Raw genomic sequence first — 26,170 nt, forward strand, 5'->3', positions numbered from 1 at the left:
CTTCTTGTATAAATATACACATATTTCAGATCTACATTAGGGTTTCAAGAATCGGAATTGGATTGACTAGATCTGTTGAATTCGATCAATCCGACTCGTTTGATCCTTGTACAGAAAATCCCTGAAGTGCATTAAAACATTGATTTCAGGGCTGATTTAGATCGGTTTGAGATTTCAATTCGATGTTTTTAAACCTAATGACTAATGTGCATGCATGAAAAGTCGTTTTGAGTGATTTTGTTTGCTTATAGTAACTCAATTGATGGACATTATTTTTTACCCTCAACATTGATGTTGGTTGTATGATGGAGGGTTGCATTTTCTTATATGAAAAGATGTCGACTCCATAGTAAACCAAAAAAGAAAAAAAAAAAAAAAAAAAGGACAGGATAGAAAATATACAAAGTACAATTATTGGGTTTTCTTTCCTGTCATTATGTCTAGTGAAGTATAATGCTTCACAATATGCCACATGACAGTATATGGGTTCATCCATGTGATAAAACATCAGGCAAGCGTTTCATTGGTACACTTTCTTCCGTTTAAAATTAGTAGAGGAAGTAGCTAAAATTACAACCAAAAAAAGAACAAAAATGTCATTTTGTATCCATCTCAATTTGATGGTATTTTGATAATTTTATTAAAATTTAGAATCAAAGTTTGAACAACTATTCTTGCTTGGACTAAAATTTGACGAATGTGATGTATGTGGGGTCTGTTTCATTTTCACCAAAAAATGAGTGGACGAAGTAGCTAAAATTACAAACGATATCATTTTGTATTTTATATTCATCTCAATTTGATGACATTTTGGTAATTTTATTAAAACTTCAAATAAGAGTTTTAGCAAATTTTCTTGTTTACTTTGGACTAAAATTTGACCATTGAGATGTAAGTTGTGTCCTTTATGTACTGTCAAGTGGAAAATAGTAAAGAATTATACTTGACTAGGCATAGTGATACTTGGAAAGACCCTTATTTATTGTGTATAATTAGCCCAATCTTCCTATATGTATTTCATTCAAAGTCTACTCTTTTGTAATATTTACTTATTAATTAATGTATTCTACCAAGAAAAAATTATTAATTAATGTATACGATATATCCAATGGTAAGAATTAAAATATTTCAATCCAACAGTTCTATGCCTAGCTGCGTGGAAACTACACAACAAATGCAACTGGTTAACGTATCAAAAGATTCCACTTTAAATTTATTTTTTTTATTTATAACAACGGACATATATTCCAAATTGAATAGATGTAAAAATTTAAAATATACATTTTTTTTTAGATTTATTTGAAAATTCAAATAAGACTTAAAATTTAAAGACAAGTAATACTTTAGGGAAAGAGAACTCCACCCGGTTGTGCAACATACGTTGCCTTTGCACCCAAACACATGGATACATGAAATGACCATTGCACCCTTGGTCATTTCTATATTTCCAAGTGATGTGGCGGTCATTACACATGTCCCTGTCTCTTGGCTCAGAGACGACGTGTGTTGCACAACCGAGTAGTGTTCTTTCTTCCCATGCTTTATTACAATTGGGTGTTTTTTACAATGGATTTAAAGTTGAAGATATAATTTTTTTAAAGTAGAAGATATAATGGATGCAAATTGATTGTGTCCAAATTATTAGATAACAACTTAAGATGATTCATAGAGACCTGCCTATAAATGGACCAAATGCTGCCATATTGAATTGAAGGATCAATCAGATATGGAAAGTACTCAAATTGAATTATGGTTCAAGAATGGTACTTTATATTGTACAAAAATTACACCAAAAATCAAAGTTCAAGAATGGAATTGTGGTTTATTTATTTCTTACATTTGGTTTACTGCAATTTAATTAATTGAACAATTTGATTAAAAAATAACATCTAACATTGTATCAATCTCATCTAAATGTTGTTGGATATATGGATCATTTTTGTCAAACCAGAAATATTCAAAGGCGTACTTGTTACTAGACCTAAGCTATGCATGTTTTTCCACACTTCTCTATGATTATTTTGGGCTATCTCTATCTATTTAATTTCATCCTTTACCCAAAAAAACAAAGAAAAATTCTATTTTAATTATTCTAATATGAATCATAGCATTGCTTCTTACTTGAACATTTAAAGACCTCTATTGTCTAAGTTTGTGGCACCTTAAACAACATTATATCATAATGATAGATTTCTCATAAAGAGTAAAACTTTATTACTTAAATTATAAATTATTTGATAATAATTTTTGAAAAAATATTGTTAAAACGCCAATGTGTAGATTCTCGCGCACATCCTCTCATATCTCACTTGTGAACCCTCGTAAAGTACCCATTGGGCCATCCTAGAAATTAAACTAGAGATAATGAGAGAAAGAGAGGGATAATATCAGTTTAGGGTTTGAGATTGAGCTCTATACCTCACTTTATTTTTTTCTTTTTTCCATTTTGGGATTATGGTGGTAATTGTTGTGTGAGAGAAAAATTCATTTATACAGGAGAGGTTTAATTAATGAGGAAAAAAAATGTTTTCTAAGCAGCTTGGCCAGTCTGGTCCAACCCAAAGTGAACCAACCCAAATTTACAGTCAATATGGCACATGACTCATGACACATGTGAGTTACCCAAAAAAACAAAACTTATGACACAAGTGGTAGAGTCTTAGAGCCTATGCCCCTATAAATATTAAAGATAGGAATATAGGATATAGGAATAATGATTAATATATATTATTAGTTGTTTTGGAGAACCGGAGTCAACATTTGTACTTGAGAATCTATGCCTCAAAATTCTTCCCCCCCCCTTCTCTCTCTCTCTACACAAGTGCACTTCTCAGTTCTCACAAGTCACTACCACCCAAAAAAGAAAAAAAAAACCCGGCAAAGATTCCTTCTCTCTCATACATAATGATACACACGTGTGTTGATTCATTTGTTTGCACGTGCCACCGTCCTAGTTCCAGCATTAAGTTCCAATTTTTTAATACAAGTCTCTCTCATTCTCTCTCTCTGTAGAAAACTGAAAAATGGCACACAAGATACAGAGGGGGGTTACAGTCAGACACAGTTCCAGAGCAGAACAGAACAAAAGCAGAACACAGAACCCATGAATTGAAACGAAAGATAGAACAAAGTGAAGAAACGAAACCCCTCTCTTCCCTGCCTTTTGCTTTTAAATGCTCCACCCCCCCCCCCCACACACACACTCTCTCTCTCTCTCTCTCTCTCCAGTAGTCCGTTCCCTCTGCAGAAAAGCCTCTGGACACATACACGTTCTCTCTCTCACTTCCTCTGTAACTGCTTTATCTTTTTTGAAAGTTCGAGCTTCTTTTATCTTGTTTATTTCTACTCTCTTATTGTGAGATTTGAGTTTGATGCGAGCTCTACAGAATGATCTCTTGATGAAATGGCTGTATTGACGATGGCTTTTAACAACAATAACAACAACAGCAGCAGCAGCGCCAATAATAACAAGAATACAAACAACGAAGCCAAGCTTACTTTCCATGATTTTCTTGGAATGAGCTGTGCTCCCGATTCCCCTCTTCTTGTGGCACCAAAGACCTCTGGTTTTGTTGGAGATATCCGTCCATCAGAACCATCCGCCTCGGCTTCGGCTTCTGTCGGAGCTTCTTCAAGCGCTCATGGTCCTGTTTCCGCTGCTACTTCTGATCTGGGTTCTGGTGAGTGAGTCCTCTTCTCTCTATTTTCTCGTCTACTTTTCTCATTTGGCCATTCCATTATTAAATCTCTCTTTTTTCTAAACTTATTCTGTTTGGTTTTGTTTACATTCCTTACGGAGTGGTTTTAGTGAGGTCATCACCCGGTTTGTTAGCTTTTCTGCTCCTCATTTTCTCTCTCTTCTCCCTGCACGGGTGTGCATAAGTTAGCATCGCACTTTGGTTTTGAGACTTCCTTTGTTCTTCTGTCTGTACTCTTTTGGGTATGTTCTGGTGAGTCGCAAATGCGTTTGGTGTTCTTCTCCACTTCCTACCGTTGGGTCCAAAGTAACAGATGAAGTTGAAAGTTCTGTTTTTGGGTTTCTCTCGCCTAGACGCTTCCCCTTGAAATGAGGTTTTTTTTTTTTAATAAAAAGATCTTTTTCTTGATTCCGAACCCTCAAACCCGCAAATTTGATGCAATATTTAGTTTTGATCATTAAATGTCGTACACTGGTAGCATTGCAGGTAATCTGTATGGCTTGTATGTGGGTTGCCCCTGTGGTTTCCATCTGATGGACATAAATGAAGTTGCAACTGAAACTTTCATAAGAATGTTAGACTTTTTTGCAGAGATTTGATGATCTGAACTGAAGTCTGATTCTTTTCTTTTCCATCCTTGGTAGAAAGGCAGGCGGGGAACCAATTTGAAGGGGTTTCATTTCATGGCTCGAGGAGTGATTTGTCTGGGCCTGAGATAAGCAATAGGTTCCCTGGAAGAAAGAGGATCAATTCGGAGTCCACATTCATGGGGTCAACAAGAGATGGGATGCCTCAAACAGGCCCCGGATCCCTTGAAAACTCCCACCTGATGAAAGTATGTAAATCATCACTATGCATGTTATATTGTCTTTCTCTTATTTATATCCAAAATAACTGTGTTTATTGGATCCTTGATATTCTATAATGTTGATTGCCATATTTAAATTCAGATACTCCGAAATGGAGGTGGGGGAGAGCGGCCAAGATGGTCCCAAGATGAGGAACTTTTCTTTGGTATGCAACCACCAAGGCCGACTTCTACTTCTATCATATTACAGCCACCCATTGGCAGTGGTAGACCTGATTCTGTAATTTCGAAGTGGGAGCGGCCTATGCACATGAATGCAGGCTCCATGATGCCCATGAAAACTCCTCTTCTAAACCAAACCACACCCTTCGCTGATAAGGTCTCCTCTACTAAATACAGGGAGGCCAATACCGGCCCTTGGCGAATCTCTCAACCAGCTGCTGATGAGGGCTCTAGAACGGGCATTAAAGGTTCTGGAATTCTGAGTGTCATTAATGCCAGTGGTGGACCTTCTGAAAGAAACTCACCTGGGGTGATGCCAAGTGGCAGCAGACCGACTTCTGGACCTCACATTGGAGATCCTGAATCTTCTAATACAATGAGGTAGACATTATATGGCAATTTATGTCCATTACATTTCCCAGTTGCAAATTATTTTGCTTAAAATCTAGAAGAAAAATCGATGCAATGTTTTATTCTGTCTGTTGTGGTGGCAGTCGACATGGATTAATGTCTGCTAGTCGTCAAATGACTATATTTTATGCTGGTCAAGCTCATGTTTTTGATGATGTCCACCCTAACAAGGTCAGTGTTTTGTTTGTTGTGAGTTGGGATGGCTGTATTTCTTTTGATGTCTATTATGCAATTTGCTTCAACCACACTGGACGCAGAATTGGATTGATTTATGTATGCAATGCCAACAAAGATAATGTGCAACTAATTAGCAACTCAATCAGGTTCCAGTCCTATCTATTTGGAATTTTAGTAGAACTTGGATAACTTGCTTAATCAAGTAATCATTACCCCAGAAACAAAGATGTCCTCACGCTAAACCTGACAGTAATGTTTAATCCTGATGTTTGATGGGGAAGAGCTTTGGTTCCTGTTGAGGAGATAATATTATATCCCCATAAATTTCAGTCATCCAGTTTGCTTCTTCCACTTTTCTTTGATCATATATCCTCTGGAGCTGATATAAGTCAGTCTGGAAACAGTGCCATGGTTATTTGAACATAAGTATGAAATGAGCTGGATAGTTTACCGTTGTCCAGCTCTGGAACATGGCCATTCGTGAAGACATCTAAAATCTTAGCAAAGCAAGGAATCAGCTTATGGCTCTGACCTCAAGTTGATAAATTTGGGAGATGCCACTGAATGAAAGTCTAATTTCCAGATTTAACAATGCAGTTGCAACTGTATCCTTTATTTGCTTCTTCTTTAATATTGTGCCTTTTTTACTTGAAAATTTTTATCTCTCTTTTGGGCCAGAGGATTTAGCATTTGTAACGTTCAATTCTGTCAAAGACATATTCAAGTTCACTACTTTCTCAGATGTTGTTACCTATATTGTTATTGGTTATCAACCTACTACTACTACTTTGAATATATTGTAGACCAGACTTTTCAGAAGTGGGCTTGCTTGAGCATTAGGCAGTCCCTGAATTACATTATCACTGCTAAGAATAATGTTTATTGACATGTGCATTTGATTGCATTTGATTTATACATTGATGGATTGTACATGCATCAAGTGGGCGTGAATATTGATTTCTTATTTCAGCCAAAGACGTGGTTCTTTTACCTGTGTCTCCTGGCTCCTTCCTATCATTGATTATCTAGATTTAATAGTTGCTAGGTTGTTCTATAAACGCTCTTCTCTTGATGTACCTGAGCTCCAATCAGTGGTGTTAAGGCCATCTCCTGGGCGTATAGGCTATTGCTAGAAATGTAAATTGGTAGTGGAAACATTAGGAGTGAACTGGAACTTATTCCCAAAGTTGACATGTGATGTTGGAGTCGGAAAACATACCCCTGAGAACTTCCATACTTCTCCATCATCACGTCATTCCATGTGTGTATTACTGCACATACTTTTAGTAGAATATTTTGCTCCTGTCCATAGTCAGGACTTGGTGCAATAACTTCTATGCTTACAATGACATTTCTCATGGTTTGCTGTCTTTGTCCAGTATTTCAAATTCACTACCATGGTAAGTAAAAATGTTCATGGAACTATGATTTAGGTTATACGGTTTCACATGGGTTTACAGGATTACATGGCTGACTCAATTGAGTGAGGCTTTGATGTGATTCAGTAGTAACTTTGTTGTTGACAAGTTCTTATGAACTTCTGGTTTCTTGTGACCTCATTTTGAGTCTTTAGTATTTTCTATATTATCTTTCTATCATACACACCATTTTGATGGCATGAATATACTTATTGTTGTCAGTGATTTGTGACATGGGAGGTATGACCTAGTTATACATCAGATGCAAGTGGCCTTTTGGCACAACAGTTTTTTTTTTTTGGATGAATAATAATATAATTGCAAAGAAAAAGTGGGAATATACAAGCCCAAGGGCAAAGAAGCCGAAACTAGAGACTAGTTAGGGCGCAAAATGAAAGTAGGGAGGCCCCAGGAGACAACAATGAGCCTGTTCCTTGGGAAATCCTTCACATCCATAAGGGGGAGGGATCTAGCTTTAGATGAAACATAAAAAAGATGGCCTTCCAAATCATGTCGAAAGAGCGGGAGTTGGATGTCCATCTTCTAAGGTTGCGTTCCATCCAAATGTGGGAGATAGTGGCGCAAAAGGCAATCTTGCCAACCGAGTCGCAAATCGACTTCCCTTCGAATGTCATGTTGATCCAAATCCATTCCCTGCTTAGAGGGAGAGGAGTACGCCGACCGGGCCAGCAATGGCGAAGAACACGGCTCCAGATGGACGAGGCAAAGGGGCAAGTGAAGAAAAGGTGATAGACATCTTCCGCCCCATTCCAACAGAGACAACAACTGGAAGGGACCTGAATATGACCAGAAATAAGGAAGGCTTGGGTAGGAAGGCAGCTTGCTAGAGCGCGCCAAGCGCCAAGCGGTGAGGCTATGGCGAGGTATGTGGCCAAGGAACCAAACAACTCTATGCCAAGGACAGGTGGTCCCTCTATGTCTAACCAAATCCCAAGCGGAGTGAGAGCTGAATCTACCTGAGTGGGAGGGGAGCCACAAGATTGTGTCACCTCTTCCGCGATGCCCTGGGGCGATGGGGGGGAGGGAGCTCCAAAGGTCGGCGAGGGGGGGTGGGAGGGGGGAGGGGCCCAAGAGCCTCTGGAGATGATAGTAGCAACATGGGCGGATCTGTCCAATCCGGAGGTGTAGATATCACGGGGGCTCACAATTGAAGAGAGGACACCAGAAGGGTGCCACTTGTCCAGCCAAAGCAAGGTGGTCGAACCATCATCAATCTTGCACGAAATGGTGTCCCTGGCTAGATGCCTCACCTGGAGAATCTTGCGCCAAACCCAGGAGGAGTCGGCCCCATGGCTAACAGACCAAATAGAATCTCTTCTATGGGGCCCAGCATACACCCAAGAAGTCCAGATGGTGGTTCTGTTGTTGAGGATCTTCCAAATAAGCTTGATGGACTCAGTAATGTTGACATCTTTTATTCTCGTAAGCCCAAGGCCTCCTTTAGATTTGGGAACACGGAGGGAAGTCCAGCTCATGGGATGAAGGAACCTGGCAGAGTCCACACTTTTCCAAAGGAAGGCGCACATAATAGATTCAGCCGCCTTGATGGTAGCCTTTGGAAGGCCAAAAACACCACTCCAATAAATGTATCAAGACTGTAACACCGATCTGATGAGCTCGAGGCAACCTACATAGGATCAGAGCTTGGCTTTCCACAGCTGCAACCTCTTGCGAAGGAGATCCAGGATGGGGGAGCAATGGTGGGCTGAAAGTCTGGCTAGGATGAGGGGGAGGCCTAGGTAGCGGACTGGAAGGGTACCAATGGTAAAGCCGGTGAGGGAGGAGAGGGAGGCTTTGGTGGTGTCTGAAACTCCGGTAAGGAAGATTTGGGACTTGGGCAGGTTAACGCGGAGCTCAAAGTGGCCTTGAAAAAGGTGGAGGGAAGACATGATGGACTCAATGGAGAGAGGGTCAGCCTTGGAGAAGATCATGAGATCATCAGCAAAGGCAAGGTGAGTCAGGTTGGTAGGCTTACATTTAGGGATGGGGGTGATGAGGCGGAGGTTGGTTTTGGACTGGATGCTGCGAGAGAGAACCTCAAGGGACAGGCAGAAGAGAAAAGGAGAGAGGGGGCAGCCTTGGCGGATACCAATAGAGGAGGGGAAAAAACCAGCAGGACTACCATTCAGAAGGACGGAGAAGCGGGGGGTGGAGATGCAGGAGTGGATCCAGTTGACAAAAATGGGGGGGAAGGACATCTTAAGGAGGACTTGGGAGATGAAGTCCCAACGGATGGAGTCAAAAGCCTTGTGGATGTCAATTTTTAAGAGAGCAGCAGGAGAGTGGGCCTTGCGGTCAAAGCCTCGGACAATTTCCTGGCAAAGAATGATATTATCCGAGATACTTCTCCCCGCAATGAAGGCAGATTGGTTGGGGCTGACAAGGGAATCAATGACAAGGCTAAGCCAGTTGGCAAGGATTTTGGCAATGAACTTGTAAAGAAGATTACAGAGGGAGATAGGTCTGAAGTCAGACATAGACGAAGTTCCAGAGGACTGGGGGATGAGACAGAGGAAGGTATGGTTGATGCTTTGGATCTGATGAGGGTTGAAGAAGAAGCTCTTAATGCCACTGATGAGCTTGACACCGATGATGTCCCAGCAGGTGGAGAAAAAACCCATGCTGAACCCATCGGGTCCAGGGGCTTTGCAAGCCTTGTGGGAGCGAACAGCGGAGGTGATTTCAGAGTTAGAGGGGATGGAGCTGAGGGAGTTCAGGAGGTGGGGGGGAATGAATTTGTTGATTAGGTCAACAAGAAGGGGGGAGTGGGTGGAGGAGGGGGGGGGATACAAGTGAAGTAGTTCACGGCTTCAACTTTGATGGCATCAACAGAGGGAAAGGGCCGAGCAATCGGAGGAGGTAAGAGAGAGGATGGAGTTGGAGTTGGAGTTGGAGTGGGCTTTGAGGGAGCGGCGGAAGAAGGCGGTGTTTGAGTCGCCGAGCTCAAGCCATTTAATTCTGGATTTCTGTTTAAGGAAGCTTTCTTCATAGGAGAGAGAGGAGGCAAGATCAGAAGCAGCAATGATCTCCTCCTCAGCGAGGGAAGAGTTGAGGGGGTCTGACTGAAGGCGGAGCTGGATGGAGGAGAGGGTGTCCCGGCAAGAGGAGACACGAGAAGAAATGTTGCCAAAAGTGGAGGAGTTCCAGGCTTTGAGAGTGACCTTGACATTTTTGAGCTTTTTGGAGAAGGCAAGGAGAGGGGAAGAGAAGGAATGGACATGCACTGCTGTGTCCCAACCTCTCTTTTTGTTTTTCTTGGTAACTGGCAAGGTTCTCCCTGAGGGACTTCAACTCTAACGTAGAAGCAACACTTTCTTCATCCTGTTTGTAAAACCAAAATCTTAATTTTCTAACTGCCATTTCATGGGTTGTCCTATTGGATGCATTATCTTTATATGCCACATCATCCCTCCATGTGCAGAAAATCTTATAGTGTAACAGTAGACAAAGGTGGCGGTGCCCAACCACCCTGAGGCCCGACACCTTGGTGTGGCCATGGCACTCGCCTTGAGTGCCATATGTTTTATTCCAATCCGTATTTCCAGTTATTTGTCATCTTATTTGTTTAAACATAGAAGGCACAATTTTAAAGAAATAAGGTGTAATTTTCTAGTTATTTTATATATATGATGCAGGGTTGTAATGGTCAAAATATAGAACATAAGGGGGTAAAAGTGAGATTGCAGAAACATATAAGGGTAGAAATGAGAAATGATTAAAATTTATAACATTAACCTAGGACTTCAAGGGGTGCCTTACTGCCTAGGCATTGCCTAGGTGGCCTGGCCCCTTGACAACTATGATTGTGCCCATGCAAGAAACACCTATCTATCTATATTACAATTTGCTAGTTCTTATAAAAAATTACTAAATTGTGAGTTTTATCCTCTTGGTGATGTTTATGCATGAATACCTTTATGGTATGTCTAGTTCTAAACTCTAATTGAAACATTATACAGTATGAAATAAATAATTTTTATATCCACTCAGCACAGTGCAAGCCCACATTTTTCTTGTTGGGGGGGGGGGGGCACAAGGATTTTGCCCGGGTTCATCAGAATCTTTTGACTACCTGGTTGACCATGTTGATTGTTTTCCTGTCTCTCTGCTCACATGAAATTGGTTCTTCCCATATATATTTCATGATTACAATAACATATTCAGCCTTGTCCCAACTTAATAGGGTCGGCTACATGGATCCATAAAAAAAAAATGAAAGATAGTAAGAGGAAAGAGGCACAGCCCAGCACAATGAAAGAATCTCAGTTAAATGGGGTCTGCTACATGGATGCTTGCCCTCCAATCGGCTCATACTTGGAACAAGACCTAGACTATGCATGTCCTTCCTCATCACTTCTCCTATGGTCATTTTAGGTCTGCCCCTAGCTCTTTTAGCTCATTCAATCGGAATCATATCACTCCTCCTTACTGGGGCGTCCGTAGGCCTCCTTAGAATATGACCATACCACCTTAAATGACTCTGGGAGCTTGTCATTGATAAATTTCATGATTATATACCAAAAATCATGACTGATGGTTCACCTTAAATGTACTGGTGTCTGAAAAAATTCAACTTTTGTTTTCGAAGTTCATGATTTTGCTTAAATCTAATAATGGCAAAATTCATGGTTCTTACATCTATCAATATCTGACCAAATTCCTCTTTTATTTCCATAGAATCATTTATTGATAACTTCTGTCATGTCTCTTTTGATAGTTCGAAGTGTTGAACTCAAACTGTCACTGCCCGGGGGGGGGGTTTGAATTAGTGACACAAGGTCTATGAAAACTTTTCGCCGTTTAGGGGAATCTCACAAGTTGAGCAGGCACACATCACACAACCATCATCACAAAGCCTCCACAACACAAGATATAATGTGGTTTGCCAATATGGCTACATCAAATGGCTACTTGGGCTACAGCTCAAAACTAGTTTGGGTATAATGCAAAATACACTTCAGTTTAGCTGCACCCACTGCTAGGAGCTCTAACCCCCAATGTAGTAGCATCAACTACAAGGAGCACTGATGCTGTACATAGCCATTGGTTCAATTATTGGACAGGTCCAGATTTGGTTTGTAATTAAGCCCTTGTCTGGCCCTTGGTTCTGACCCAGATGTCCATCGAACAGGAGGATTTAAGGAGACATTTTCTTCAGTTTATAGTGGACCCCATGGTCAGTTGCATGGAGATAAACTTGGAGAGTAATCGACAGCCTAAGTGGGTCCCATGGCCAGCTCGCATGGAGGAGATAATTCAGGAAATAGTTGCAGCCTTGTGTGGGAAATAAAGTGGAGATTTTGTCAGAATCTTGTGGGACACAGCCAGCAAGGTTTAAAGTATCGGTATCACATATCGTATCGGTGGGTTGATTTTAACAGACATATTGTATCGTATCGAAGAAGGTTATTGAAGCCTGTCTGAGGAAAGACTCATATCTCGAAGAATCAATTTGATTTATGCCAGGTAGATCCACGATAGAAGCTATCTACCTGCTGAGGAGGCTCATGAAAAGATGTAGAGCTAGCAAGAAGGATCTCCATATGGTCTTTATTGACCTGGAGAAAGCTTATGACAGAGTCCCTAGAGATTTAATTGGGCATGTTCTTCCGAAGAGAGGATTGTCGAGTAAATATATAGAGGTAATTAAAGATATGTATGAGGGTGTAGTGAGTCTGGTGACTAGTGTGAGATCTGTGGGAGGGCAGGGCAAGGAATTCCCAATTACGGTTGGGTTACATCAAGATCAGCCCTAAGCCCTTATTTGTTTGTGCTTATCATGGATGAATTAACCAAGAACATCCAAGATGAGGTACTGTGGTGTATGCTCTTCACCGATGATATCGTTTTGGTGGATGAGACAAAAGCAGGGATTAACGCTAAGTTAGAGTTGTGGAGATTGACCTTGGAAACAAGAGACTTTAAGATTACTAAATCAAAGATGGAGTATATGATGTGTAACTTTAGTCACACTATGATGGATGATGACATGATGAAAATTGAGGAGAGAGAGATACCGCCAAGTGACTATTTCAGATATTTGGGGTCTATCATACACAAAGAAGGTGACATAGATGATGATGTTTCACAAAGAATTAAAGTGGAATGGATTAAGTGGAGGGGTGCGACCGGAGTATTGTGTGACTGACACATCCCTTTAAAGCTTAAGGGAAAGTTCTACAGGACTGTTGCCCGACTTGCTATGATGTATGGGGCAGAATGTTGGGCAGTTAAGAAGTGTCATATAGCGAAGCTATGTGTTGTAAAGATGAGGATGTTAAGACGGATGTGCGGCAAAACTAGGAAGGATAAAGTGAGGAACGAACGTATTAGAGCTGATGTCAGAGTTCTCCGATCAGTGACAAGATCCAAGAATGTCGATTGAGGTGGTTTGGCGGTGTGCAATGGAGGCTTGGGGACGCCCCAGTAAGGAGGAGTGATATGATTTTCATTGAAGGAGCTAAAAGAGCTAGGGGCAGGCCTAAAATGACCATATGTGAGGTTGTGAATAATGACATGCATAGTTTGGGTCTTGTGCCAAGTATGTTCTCAGATAGAGCCTACTGGAGAGCAAGGATCTGCGTTGTCGACACCATGTAGCTGAGATTTTCCTATTTCATGGGCTATCCTCTTTCCTCTTACTCTCGTTTTTCATTTTCCATTTCTCACTTTTCTTATCTCATTTCTTCATTCATTTTACTTCCCTTTCCCTTTGTGTGGATCTCAGTTTTCCCTACGTTGTTTTGAAAGGATCCATGTAGCCGACCCCTTTAGTTGGGATATACAGATATGCATGGACATGATCAAGATACACATAAAAATACACTTTTGGTGAAAAAAAAACAATATAAATAAGCAATATTGCAGTTTGTTTCCTTGATTTGATTCGTTTTTCAGCAAGGAATCAAAGCCCCAAGCATGAAATTTGAAAAAAGATATCACAAAATTGAAGTTTTGGGTGAAACCGTGTCAGTCCAGGTGTTGATGCTTTTTGGTTTCTAGAATCATGATTCTGAAGTCAAATGTATCACATCGTATCTGCTGATACAATGCGATATGTACCGATACTTCTAATTTTTTTTTTCAACCCCTAAATCAATCGTATCGAGAGTATTGTATCACGCCGTATCAGTCGATACAATGCGATACTGATCAATACCTTTTTTTTTTAAAAAGAAAGAAAGAAAAAGAGACGTATCGGCCGAGACAAGACGAGATGGTGCAATACTTTAAACCATGACAGCCAGGCTGTTGCGTGGAATATTTGCTGGAACAGTTTCTCCTTGTGATAGAAGACTACTAGTAGATTTTTGTGGGGCCCATTACAGCTTTCGTGGAGAATGTTTCTAGAAGATAATGTTGGATTGCTTCTTAGTAAAGTATCTACTTAGTTTCTATTTTGTAATCTTTCGTAGTTACTAAGTCTTTACTAGGTAGAAGCTTCTATTTTCAGTTTTACTTTTTAGAAAGTAGAACTTTCATTAATGTAATAGCATCTGAGGAGATTCTATCCTGCTAATGCCCTTCCACCTATGAAGGATTCAGTTATGTAACGTTTTAATGTTTTATGTTGGAATTTATAAATAGAAGAAGGGGCATTGATCCCCAACGATTTGGATTTGAGAGAAATTGGCTTGTGCTAGTTTGCCGTGAGAGGCTGCATACATTTGCCTCTCTTGCGAAGCAGGGGGTAAAGCTGCATACATTTTCCCTCCCTGACCCTGCAGTAGGCCTCGTGCACTGGGCTGCTCTGTTTTGAAGTTTTCTGTGAGAGTCTGCTACTGTGAGAGGCAGTTAATGGTGAGAGACCACAGTCTGAGAGAGACTGAACCTATCCCTTCTTCCCTTCTTCCCTTCTTCCCCTTAATTGATTTCTACTTTCCCTTTGTTGAATCTGCAATATCTAGCAACAATTAAGCACTCGAAGGTGCTGTAGACACTATCAAGTTGTTATTCATGTTTGAATACCAGTCCAAGTCCAGTTGAGGAGAGACCTACAGATCATACTTTTCTTCCTAGCGGCTCCCTGGTTCTGGATATTTTCTGCAGAAAGCTCAAGGATTTGTAACTCTCAATCAAGTCATCAATTCCAGTCCATCTTTTGTAAGTGTAATACCCTTCAAGGGCCTTCGCTTCGATATTAATTTCAGCCTGTCCAACTGCTGGATTGGCTGATACATGCAAGTTTCTAATTTCTGGGTTAACCTTCTAATTCTATCACTTGCTGCTATCTCAACATCTAACCATTATTTTGATCTGAGATTTGAAAGGTTGGTTCAGCCCTATTAGACCTACAATCGATGGGAATATCAACCCAGCAGAAAAGTTTAGTTACTATTTCAGAGTCCTATTGAATTTCTGGTGATTTAATCTGTTATCTGTCCTGCGGTAGACCTAGAACTGAAGTTGCTTGATTCTATGGTGGCTGGCATCATCTTAAGACACTGCTAGACATTGTGGAGGGTTGTGATAACCACATTACCTTTGCTTTTTATTGTTTACCTACTGTCTAGGTTTTTCTGTCATTTGTATTGCTGGGAACTAGTGATACATTGTACTGTTACCAGTGTTGGACGATCCTATTGTGGACTGGGTTGATAGATACCTACTAGAGACCTAGCTCTACATTAAGCACCTACCCCCAGATTTCTGTAGCACCCACCACAAAGGAGAAACTACCCCAAGATTTATGTAGCACCCACTACAAAGGAGCAACAACCCCTCTATCAAGCACCCACTTGATAACTTACAAGATATAAGAAGTTTGACAAACAAAGATGTCCCTGATTAAAGCCCAACACCAACTCTGGTATTTTGTCAAACACCTTAACTTATGGCTCACAATGATATGATAGAAAACACAATTGATAGGTTACCTACAACCAGGTTGCTTCTTCCACTTATTCTACTCAGTCTCTTCTCTTCTTCAATTGCAGAGCTTCAACCAATCACTCAAGGAAGGATTGAATGCTTCTTGAGTTTTCTCGCAAAACCCTTGTTTTGTTCTCCACCTCTTTGCTTCTTTCCTTCTCAACCCTTGATGATTTCTCTCCGGAACATGAAGAATCTCTCACACAATATGATGATCAATGAGTGGCTTCAAGGTTCTAGGGTTTTCTTCTTGGAGACTTTCTCTTGAATAGGGTCTCTCTTATTTTTTCATGTATAACATAAGTCTTTATATATGGCACATAATGACTTAAAAACAATGAACAAGTGTAGCCATTTTTTACGTCAAGAGCTTTCGGTTCGACGTGTGATGTGATTTGGTCGATCAGTCGATGTCAAGTGAGTGTCGATCAGCCTTAAGTCGACAGCTATAGATCTTCATTGGGCATCAAACAGAACTCATTGCGAGTCAAGTTCCTCAGTAACCTTGATTGACATGAGACATCCTCTGGTCATCATTCGATACAGCCCAGTCAATGCTGAGTGCACGCTGAACATTCTTCCGTCAACGAATCTTAGTTCAGTGTCGAATAGAGCACATTGAGTGTCGATCTCGTCTGAACTGCTGAACTTCTCAGTTCTGCTGTACCGTCTGCTCTTCTTCACAACTGGCCATTCTTCCTTTTCCACATCAGCAATGCCCCTATTCTCTGGTGAGTGTGTTGACCAACTGATGCAGATTCATCATCAAATAGGGCTTGTTTCATTGGGAATAAGTGTAGGGTTGGGATATATATATGTTGGGCCTTTGTTCCCAAGGGTTTTCTATGTATTAGGACACTTTAGTGGGCCTGAAATAGGGGTATATAGGTTGCATACGGGATTAGCCCAATACTTTGTTTTTATTTTGTGTTTTTAATTGAACCGGTTTAAATTGGTTGCATCCAATTGGTTCAATTGGTCTAATTTAAGTGAAGTGATCCTATTGGCTAAGAGGTTCTTATATCCTATTGTCTACTAGGGAAGCTTCTTTATTTTAAGTGGTTTAAGTTGTTTTAAGTCATTAGGACTCTATTTTGAGTCTATTTGGGTTTCCTAGTCAGTTTAAGTTGCCTAATAGGTTAGGGATAAGGTTAGGCCATTCCTTTTTAGTGTCTAAGTCTATTTTTGAGTCTTCTATATAAGTTTGTAAGGGAGGCCAGCATTGAAGACGAATTTGATTAATAAAAATTAGCTTTATGCTTGCTGCCTTTGTTGCTGTCTTTGCTCCATCGTGAGTGTGCCTTGTGAGTAATATCAAGGTTGAAGGGATTGGTGGACTCCGATCGACTCCTTGCATCTTGTAGATCGGGAGGTCTTTCTTCTAGTTCTTCAAAGCTGCTACCATTGAAGATTTAATCTTTCAAGTAAGTAGTTTATTAATTCAGCATTTAACCTTCTTTTTCTAATCCTCTAACCTAAGCTCCATCTACTCCTATTATCAACCCTTCCATTAATCCATAGATCCATTAGAACCCTAAAACCCTAAATCCAATTCTGCCCTAAATTGCAGAATTTTGTTACTCATCCAAACCCTAACTTCTTTATACCAAAATAACCCCCTAGACCTGCCCATTAATACCCTATAAACCTCTTTCCTAAAATCTGCCCCAAAACCCTAGATCTTACAAACAGTCCATTTTCATAAGGCATCCTACCCAAAACCCTAGAATTCCAACCTCAACCAAATTTGATCCAACTTATACCATTACTCATAAAAACCTGCCCATCATTACCAAATAAAACCCTAGCTCAACACCAAAACCCTAACCCTAATATTTCTGAATTTCTATTTCTTATTCAAACCTCATTAAAACCTATTCTAATAGACTCCTAAAATTCTGCAGACCATTACCCAATAAAACCCTAACTCAATCTCCCATTCCTAACCCTAATTTTGCCCTAGTTACCCTAAACTGCCCATTCGGCCAACCCTAAAACAGAACCTGGTCCTAAGTGAGATTTATTTCACCTAGGCTACATTACCAACTGATGGTGATGACAACACTGACAACACATACAAAATCATATTTTTTTAATTAATGAACACATGAATGCATCTTCTGCGCATAGGACATGGAAAGCAAGGTCCATTTTTTCGGTGGATCCCAATCATTGAGATAACCTGAAACAAAAACTGACACTGATCGTACCATATCTTTGTGTTTGTCTAGGTATCTTGAACAAAGCAAAGAGGGCCAGGAATATTTGCTCATCTGGATGTTTGTGGTAATTGCTGGGTAGAACTTATATAATGTCAGTTTTAGAATTTCTAGCTGCGTCGTATGTGTATTCCAGAGGCAAGTTTTTGCCTCGTTTGTGGTTTATTTTTTATCGCATTTTCATGGGGTAGAAATCCAAGTCATGTTTTTTTGGGTAAGAGAAATCTAAGTCATATAGAACTGGCACACAATGATTGGGTAGAGTTGTACATTTTATGCTTTTCTTCGATTTAAAACTGTGGCGGTAATTTGCAACTAATTACCCATAACATGGCAAGCATACTGATCATATATACTACAAATTCACATTGACATGCCACTGACTTACTAATTCTGTAAATGTTTTTGAAGATATATTCGACATAGTATTATGCATGCAATAATTTTTGTGAATATTTTAACATGTAGGTTACTTGCGTGGACAACTGTATACTGTCAGACATATTCTTTAACCCTTAACTTTGATGATGCATGTATTTCAAGCTAAACTAATAGAAAAAAACAAAAATTTGTATAAAAACACGATAAAAATGTTTTTATTAGGCCATTAATTATACACAGTTATTTTGTGGGCTTGAAGCTGAATCATGAGTAACAGATAAATGGATATTGTTGATGAATAACTTGTATTTTGGAATTTATATGACAGGCAGAAGTAATAATGGCATTAGCAGGATCAAATGGGGCATCATGGTCCACATCTTATTCCCCAAAGTCTAGTGCGCAGCCGCCCCATGGTGAAAACTTCCCCTCCGGTGGAGGGAATGAAATGGGCAAAAGCAGCTTACCATTCTCACAGGATATACGTGGAAGGTTATCCATATCAGGGAATCCCTGTCATGGACTTACTAGCCAAGGTGGCCGAGTCTCAACGACCCGAAGTGATTCTCTAGACTTACCCTCAGGTATGTAGTTGGAGTGGATACATTATGGGTCTCTTTTTACATAAAGCCTACTGATTTAGGTTGCTGTATGTGGGTTGTAGGAGTGCAGCAAAGTGGTGTAGTAGCGAGGGATACAAGAAGCCTTGCTCGAGCATCAGAAACTGATACCAGAAGCAGAAGAGAGGTATGACATTGCAGAGTTCAAGGGCCATGTTCATCCTTTTTTTTCCCCTTTCCTTGATATATTCTCAGCATAGCTGTTGTTTGTCCAGACAAATTTGACTTTTTTTTTCTTGGAGAGGCACAATTCAACATTAGGGTTTACAATCAAATACCCACCTAGTCAAACTTCACAGATGCTGTTACTTCATTCTCCCTTCTCTACATTAAGAAGCACTTCTTTTGTACCCTTTAATACAACCTATATCATGGCCTGGTGTCTATTGGAATATGAAATATTTTTCTATTTGAGTCATGTCAGTTACATGAGGTGAGTGGACTTGTGGTCCAGAAGGCCTTCAAAACAGCAAAAGTTGTGTCAATTTGTGTTAGGCATTTAGAACTTATTCTAAGGGTATTCCTACCATAGTTGTCAAGGAGACTGGGCAACCCAAGGTGTTTTGAGGGAGCTTGGACGCCGGGCGACCAAAGGCGGCGTCCGGCAAGGGGTGCTTGGACACCTTGACAACTATGATTCCTAATAGGCATATGAGGAACATTTTCATTCTAGGGTTACTCAGGTTGAGAGTATTACAGGCCTAGGATGCTGGTTTGATCATCATTTGTGTACAATGTGTATGTCATGGGGAAAGACTGGCTACTTGTGTCTATATGACTCTGAGAATGTTCCCAAACAGAGTACTTAATTTTCTATTATATTTTAATAATGTTTTTTTGGATTTGGATGGAAAGTAAAGTAAAATTTAATAGTCAAATATGGAATGATTTGGAGTTATTGATATATAATCATTTGGGATAATGATTACAAAACTTTCCTTTTTAGGTTTAAAAATCTCTCTTTTTAATTTCCCTTGAGACCAAGAGGAGCCCCTAGGCTGTGTATAGTTGAAGGTAAACGAAGTGAAAGGATATGAATATATGATGTTAACGCAAAAATAAGGGAAAAAGAACCCTGGCTGATAGGGTATGCTTCCTGCACCTAGACACAAAGGGAGGCAAAATGATCGTTTGGCCTTGTGAATGTAAAAAATTTCGCCCCTATTGATGTTGCCGTGTTTGCTGTGATTGGCCCATGCGCTGGCACCTGGCCAGGCAGAGAACCCTCTCCACAAAATTAAAATGGAAAATTTTGTAATTATTATTTGTAATGATTGTGTAATTAATTTTAAAATATTTTAAATTTGATTATTGAATTTTACTTCCTTAGATTTGAAAAGGAAAATAAAGATAGTGGTAAAAGTTATAGGTAGATTACACAATCATAGTTTTTAATCCTTATATTTAAAAAGGAAAATAAAGATAGTATCTGAAAAATCTAAAAATATGGTAAAAGTTATAAATAGATTACACAATCATATTTGAAAAAATTTCCATTTGATTGTATCTAGAGTGCCTCAAATGTTTTTTTTTTTTTGGGAATATAAAAATGTAGAGAGAAAGTTCTCCGGAGTGTGGCTTGTGCAGCACTCCCATGAATCTATCTTTTTATTCTTCATTTGAAAAGACACCTCTGCCCCCTTCTTTTGAGGAGGAGAGAGATATGAGACAAAAAACTACTTCTAAAAGATATATTATATTTTTGGGAATAAGACCTTTACTTGGTGGTGTTTCTTATGCCATTTTATAGGGTACCGTGAGATGGCGTCTCTGTCCCCTGGGTAGATACCTAGGTGTGCTCACCCATTGGCCCAAACACTTGTGTAGAGACCATGCGACCAAATAAAGATCTCTTGTCCTATATTTTTTTAACAGACCACCTTAAGGATGATGATGTGATTGGATCCTAAGACTTCACTATAGTGAGCTGAGGCTCTTCTTTGCAACCAATCAAATCATCGAATTAAGAACGAACATTTTGCCAGCTAGTGTGATTGGTTGCAAGGACATCCCAAGTCTAAGCAAGCCCAGCATAGGTCTCCGCCCAAACTGAACCAAACTGAATCGATTTCTTATTAGTCTGGTTTTGGTTTAGGGTATTACGAAGCCAGTTGAAAATCGAACCACTTTGGACTGATCGAAAAGTAGACCAAATATGGAAAATCAGATCGAAACCCAATCCAAACCGATGTAGAATATATATCAATCCGAAATCCATAATAAAAAACATGTTTTTCCCCATAATTATGTATATATAAACATGACAAATTGAACATAAAGTGGACAAACCCCGATAGCAAACAAATAAGAGAAAACCGAAATAAATCGAACCAAAACCTAAACGATCAAAACTGAACTTTATTGATTCGGTGTTGGATTCACTCATTCTCACCTCGAAATCAATTCAGCCTAACAGAAATCAGACTGAACCGACCGATTGACATCCCTACTTCTGCCTATTTTGTTTGTATTTCTAGGGGTCAGGCCGATCTTAGTTGATTCCTGGCCAAATTCGGATGAATTGGAATAAAAATCCCAGAATCTTACATTTTAGAGGATTAAAACTGGACGTAAGGGGAAATGAGGAACACTATCAAGAGTTTGAATGGAAGCATAGAGCTCACGGTAAGGGCCCCGATACCTGTCACAATCGATATTGATACGTTTCCGATATAGAATGGACCATATCAGGGGGTCTGAAAATTAAAAAAAAACAGTTTCATTTTTTACCAATATCACTGATCCATATCGATATCGATCACAACTGGTATTTTATCCATGAGGTCTACATTGACACACACTTTCACATGCTCTATGGGCCTATGTAGATATACCCCTGTCCCCAACCCTTTCCCTTTATTTAATTACTTTGTACCAACTCATGGTTTCACTTCTAAGGAATTTTTTTTCTTCCACCTTTTGTAAGCTAACTAGAAGGGTGGCCAATAATAAGGGAAATTTCTCCCTAGAAGCTATAATGGGATAAATGAGATGTGAAAACCCTAAACCTAGTATCTGTCAATTGGGCCTGAGAGGGCCGTATCCATGATTTGATTGGACACGTTTAAGTAACTGAAAAAATGGGCTCACTTGCACACAACTTGTCTTATTGCATATCTTATTATTCTAAGGGCTTCACATCTTGGCTTACATAGATCATTGGAGTCTTTTCATCTCTCTTTAGGGTTTTGGAACTAATTAAAGTCGGTGCAAAACAACAATTATGAAATATTTTGTTTAATTTGTAACCCTCACAATAACCTTAAGAGTGATTCCCTATAGTTTATAATACCCATTAAGCAATCTCTTCATTGACACAATCCCCTTCTTGAGTCTGTTTTTGATCTATATTGCTAGCTAGAGAGAGTGCCTTGTCAAGATGCTTGGCTTTGATGTTGATGTACTCTCCCCACGGCATAGAACGATAGCGAGGGACAGCGCCTGGTTCGACCAGATTGGGGAAGGGCTTGATCTGAGTGTTAGGTGTTGGACCATAGAAGTAGGCTATGGAGATGCGGCTGTGGGCCTGGTTCACAAAGACACGGTGGACAAGAGTCGGGAACCTGCCATTGGATAAGATATGGAGGAGGTCACCAACATTGACGACGAATGCACCAGGCACCGGTGGCACTGTGGCCCATCCAACTCCATCCTTGAAGATCTGGAGACCACTTATGTCACCTTGGTAGAGGATGGTGAACATGGATGTATCTGTGTGTGCAGCTAGACCCATGGCCTGTTTTGGGCTGGGGCAGGATGGGTAGTTATTCAACTGGAGAGCAGTGATGCAGCCTTCAGTGAATTCCCCAGATGGGCCAAGCCCACCCAATTTTAGATCTTCTTCTGTAGTCAAGCCCAATGAGGCAAGGATCACCCTCTTTAACCTCATGCACAGCTCCTTCATCCCCTTCTGATACTCTTCCATTACATCACTGCATCAAATCCATGAAGGAAATTACTATCAATTTGTGACAAATTTTTTTTGGGGGTGGGAGGTGGGGGTTGGGGATCTATTTAGTGTACATGTTTATGGGCCTACAGGAATTTTGTATTACCAGAAGCTTGTGTAGTTGTCCGGCCAAAGCTTGCGGGCGTCTTCGATGGGGGACCCCTTGATGGTAAAGCCCTCATGCCACATCAACTTGTCGAAGAAGGGTGCAATACGAGCAAGACCATAGCCTGTAGGCCCATCAGGCGGGCGGAGGGCCTTGAGCTTCTGATCGGCAGGTAGGGAGAAGAGACGTCGGGCCTCGATCTCAGTATCCTTTATGAGGCCCATCTGAATGCCATGGTTGGTGACTTGGAAGACACCATATCCCTGGCATGCTCGGCCCACTAGATCAACAATATTAGGGTCCGCAAGGTCCACAACAGGCACAAACGCTGCTTGTGGATCAATCACGTCCACAGAGGAGTTGTCATCAAGCTGAGGCCATGAGTAAGAGTCAGGGAGCTCTTGCAGTGATCGGAAGTCTGGGGGAGTGAAGTTGCCGGAGTGTGGACCTGTTGCTCTATGGGCTTCTGAGAGGGAACTCATGATAGGGTCAGACAAGGAGGCTAAAGAGATTTCACACCCCAAAGAGTAGTAATTTTTGTGTGATAGTGGATGGGTTATCAGGTGAGCTTAAATAGATGAAACTTTTGGTTTCTTTACTGCACTCTTTATATAGAAATTTATCTTCTAATGGGAAAAAATAAAAGCAGAATAAAGATAGAAAGGAATACAGTAATGTGGAAGAGAGAGAGAGAAGCCAAAGGTTTGGCTTTATTCTGTGTACCACAGTCATAGCTGGCTAAGTGCTTCATGCCACAAAAAGAAAAAAAAAAAATTATTGTTAATCAATAAATTTTTTTTGGTAAAAACATTAGTATATTACCCTTAAAACAACAATATTTTGGTAATTTGTAATCCAAGATTTGAATGATTGATGATTGGTATTGGGTTATACAAAATCTTCAAGAAAAATGCCTCTTAATTCTCCATTCTACTAATTTAGTTAGGGTCTTGATTCTGTGCAAGATTGGAATATTCTAATTGCTGGGCTTTTGATGCTGTGAAGGCCCATCAAAATTTTGAATTCAGAACATCAGGATTAGAATCAAACCATGGTAAAAAAAGATGAGATGACCTTTAAGAGTCAGGCCAAGTGGTATTTGTTTTCTCTAGAAAGTAAAAACTATATATAGCAATTCAAATAAAGAGAAGTACATATTCATATTAAATAAAATAGAAAAAGCAAGAACCCTAGTCACTAAACCACCCAATTCATTTAATTATGGGAAAAAAGTATATAGGTCCTATGATATAGATAGAGAGGCAGTTCTTACAATTGAGTTCTATCACATGACATGCCAATTAAATAAATGCAAATGGTTGGATAGGAAGAGGACAACATGTTTAGAATTGGTTTCACATTTGGGTCACTTGTATGGGCTTTTTACTACACATTTCACTTGTGTTTTCAATTGCCCAAAGGCTTGTAGTTTTTTTTACTATTATTTTATATTGACATCTGGCAAATTTGGATTAGATAAGTAGTTGAAATGAAAACATGGGTTGAGTCTATCTGGTTGGAAATACAATGAAAGAAGGGGAATGAAATAAAAACAAAAAATGGGGCGAGGGGGGAGATGGGCATTCGATTGTAATACACATTCTCTCACAATCACTGATACTATATTCTTTTCTTTTTCCTCAATAATCATGTGGATCTTTTTGTATGATATCAATATAGCTTGTTCGCGTGTCGATCCCTCTTTCATAAAGAAATTAACGTTTTCTTCATCTTTTAACCAAATTAATTGGATTTAAATAAAAAAAAATTCTGTATGATCATGATAAGATTTTAAGTTAATTACACAATATGATTGCATATGTTTTCCTTTTTAAAAAAATAATAATTTCACTTTCAATCATTTTTCTTACTTGTTTCATGAAGTTTAAATTGGAAATATTAGTACAAAGGGAAGGGGAGGGGAGGGGAGGGGAGGGGAGGGGAAGGGTGGGGAAGAGAATATGCTTGTTAGAAATAGGGAGGTACAAGTGTACAATCATGTGACACCGAAGCTTTGTTTCTTTCTTTTGATAAAAACAAAAACAAAAAAAACAGTAAAACAAACAAGACCTAACCTTTGTTTTTTACTTAATCTAGGTTTCATCCTGGGTATCCCAGCATAGACTCTGGCAGAATAGATTGTCAATATTGGAACTTGACAACTATTTTTGGTCCTTCACTGTGAGAAAAGCAACCAAATGATTTTAATGTTGGATCTGATTATAGTTTCTTTTCTTGTGCACGTTCCAATTTGAAGGAGGCAAAATCCATAGAGTTATTCCACTGCAAGATGAATAGTTTTTTGTCACTTTATAATAAAATTCAAAAAAATGGTTCAAAAGATAACATGATTTTAAAAACCTAGAGTTTGGACGGTTAAAAATAGAATATGAAATTATAGCACATGATTGAAATATATCATTAGCTTTGACAATGACAAACAAGTAAACATCCTATAGAATCCTTCTTTCCCGAATCTTCAAAATGATAAAATCAATCTTTCATGTGTCACTGATGAAATGCATTTTATTAAATATGGTGAAGGAAAGATTTTTTCTCGGATCCGAATCCTCTCCGACTACTTGGGCGTCCAACTCCTCTTCAACCACCCATTTAACGGCTAGAGGACTTAGACATGCATCCTAACACCTGACAACACCTGAGGATGCATGTCCAAATCCTCTCCATATGTGGTTGAAAAGGAGTTGGAGAGGATCTTCCCCCCCCCCCCCCCTCCCTTTACATGCTCTTTTAGTTGGAAGTAAGGTGAAGGAAAACGGATAGAATTAATTTTTAAAAATTAAGATTTGAATTTTTTAATCATTATCAACAATAATTAGTACAAAATAAAAATTCAAAAATGATTATAAATCTAATTCAACAACTTACTAATTATGATAATAAAATTTTACTTCATTATTCTACCAAATTATTTGAAATTTAATAGGAAAACATGACAAGGTTGAAGACCATATTTGGAAGTTTTTATAATATATGAAAAGATTTTGAGTTTTTCACACAATTATGATTACAAATTTTTTATTTTATTTTCAAAATTAATTTCACTTTACTTCATTTCCTTTTACTTGTAATAGTTAGAGCACTACTATCTATATATCGACTATGTCTTCTCTCTGTCTCAACCTGTTATCATACTGGTATCCATTATTGAGATCAATTGAAAGAGATCAAGAGGAAGAAATCTAGAGGACCAATAGGGGTGTTGTAAATGCTGAATTTTTTTCAAACACCCCCGGCAATGATGACAA

The 26,170-nt window shown here is 39.4% G+C and overlaps 2 protein-coding genes across 7 annotated transcripts; one reads left to right on the forward strand and one right to left on the reverse strand.

Moving 5' to 3' along the window:
* The first annotated feature begins 3,021 nt into the window (after nucleotides 1-3,021).
* Nucleotides 3,022-19,337, forward strand: LOC122652972 (protein TIFY 8). 6 transcript variants are annotated; one of them, XR_006331677.1, is made up of 8 exons: nucleotides 3,022-3,126; nucleotides 3,359-3,680; nucleotides 4,340-4,533; nucleotides 4,649-5,109; nucleotides 5,223-5,310; nucleotides 18,555-18,810; nucleotides 18,899-19,024; nucleotides 19,132-19,337. XR_006331677.1 is itself a non-coding variant. In XM_043846863.1 (8 exons), exons 2-7 carry the CDS (start codon nucleotides 3,404-3,406, stop codon nucleotides 18,977-18,979), a joined length of 1,365 nt encoding a protein of 454 aa, XP_043702798.1. In that variant the 5' UTR covers nucleotides 3,026-3,126; nucleotides 3,359-3,403; the 3' UTR covers nucleotides 18,980-19,024; nucleotides 19,132-19,337. The 6 variants fall into 6 exon arrangements, 5 of the variants coding, with proteins under 5 accessions (XP_043702801.1, XP_043702798.1, XP_043702800.1 ...); XM_043846863.1 differs by having other exon boundaries at nucleotides 3,026-3,126; nucleotides 18,891-19,024; XM_043846865.1 differs by having other exon boundaries at nucleotides 3,026-3,126; nucleotides 3,359-3,433; nucleotides 3,464-3,680; nucleotides 18,891-19,337.
* A 2,772-nt stretch (nucleotides 19,338-22,109) lies between these two features.
* Nucleotides 22,110-23,383, reverse strand: LOC122652546 (gibberellin 3-beta-dioxygenase 1-like). Its single transcript, XM_043846319.1, has 2 exons — nucleotides 22,902-23,383; nucleotides 22,110-22,778 (listed from the first exon to the last, which is right to left on the reverse strand). The coding sequence occupies exons 1-2, from the start codon at nucleotides 23,381-23,383 to the stop codon at nucleotides 22,142-22,144; spliced, it is 1,119 nt and encodes a 372-aa protein (XP_043702254.1). The 3' UTR covers nucleotides 22,110-22,141.
* Between the last annotated feature and the right edge of the window lie 2,787 nt (nucleotides 23,384-26,170).

Source organism: Telopea speciosissima, chromosome 2 (assembly GCF_018873765.1).
Source record: "Telopea speciosissima isolate NSW1024214 ecotype Mountain lineage chromosome 2, Tspe_v1, whole genome shotgun sequence".
Classification (NCBI taxonomy): Eukaryota; Viridiplantae; Streptophyta; class Magnoliopsida; order Proteales; family Proteaceae; genus Telopea; species Telopea speciosissima.

Bases quoted from the DNA above. Each gene is read 5' to 3' on its own strand.
- LOC122652972 (XM_043846862.1), top strand. From the start codon at position 3,404: ATGGCTGTATTGACGATGGCTTTTAACAACAATAACAACAACAGCAGC. The intron at 5,311-18,554 runs GTCAGTGTTTTG...TTTATATGACAG, and splicing joins ATGATGTCCACCCTAACAAG to GCAGAAGTAATAATGGCATT. The intron at 18,811-18,890 runs GTATGTAGTTGG...TGTGGGTTGTAG, and splicing joins TTCTCTAGACTTACCCTCAG to GAGTGCAGCAAAGTGGTGTA.
- LOC122652546 (XM_043846319.1), bottom strand. From the start codon at position 23,383: ATGAGTTCCCTCTCAGAAGCCCATAGAGCAACAGGTCCACACTCCGGC. The intron at 22,779-22,901 runs GTAATACAAAAT...GATTTGATGCAG, and splicing joins GACAACTACACAAGCTTCTG to TGATGTAATGGAAGAGTATC.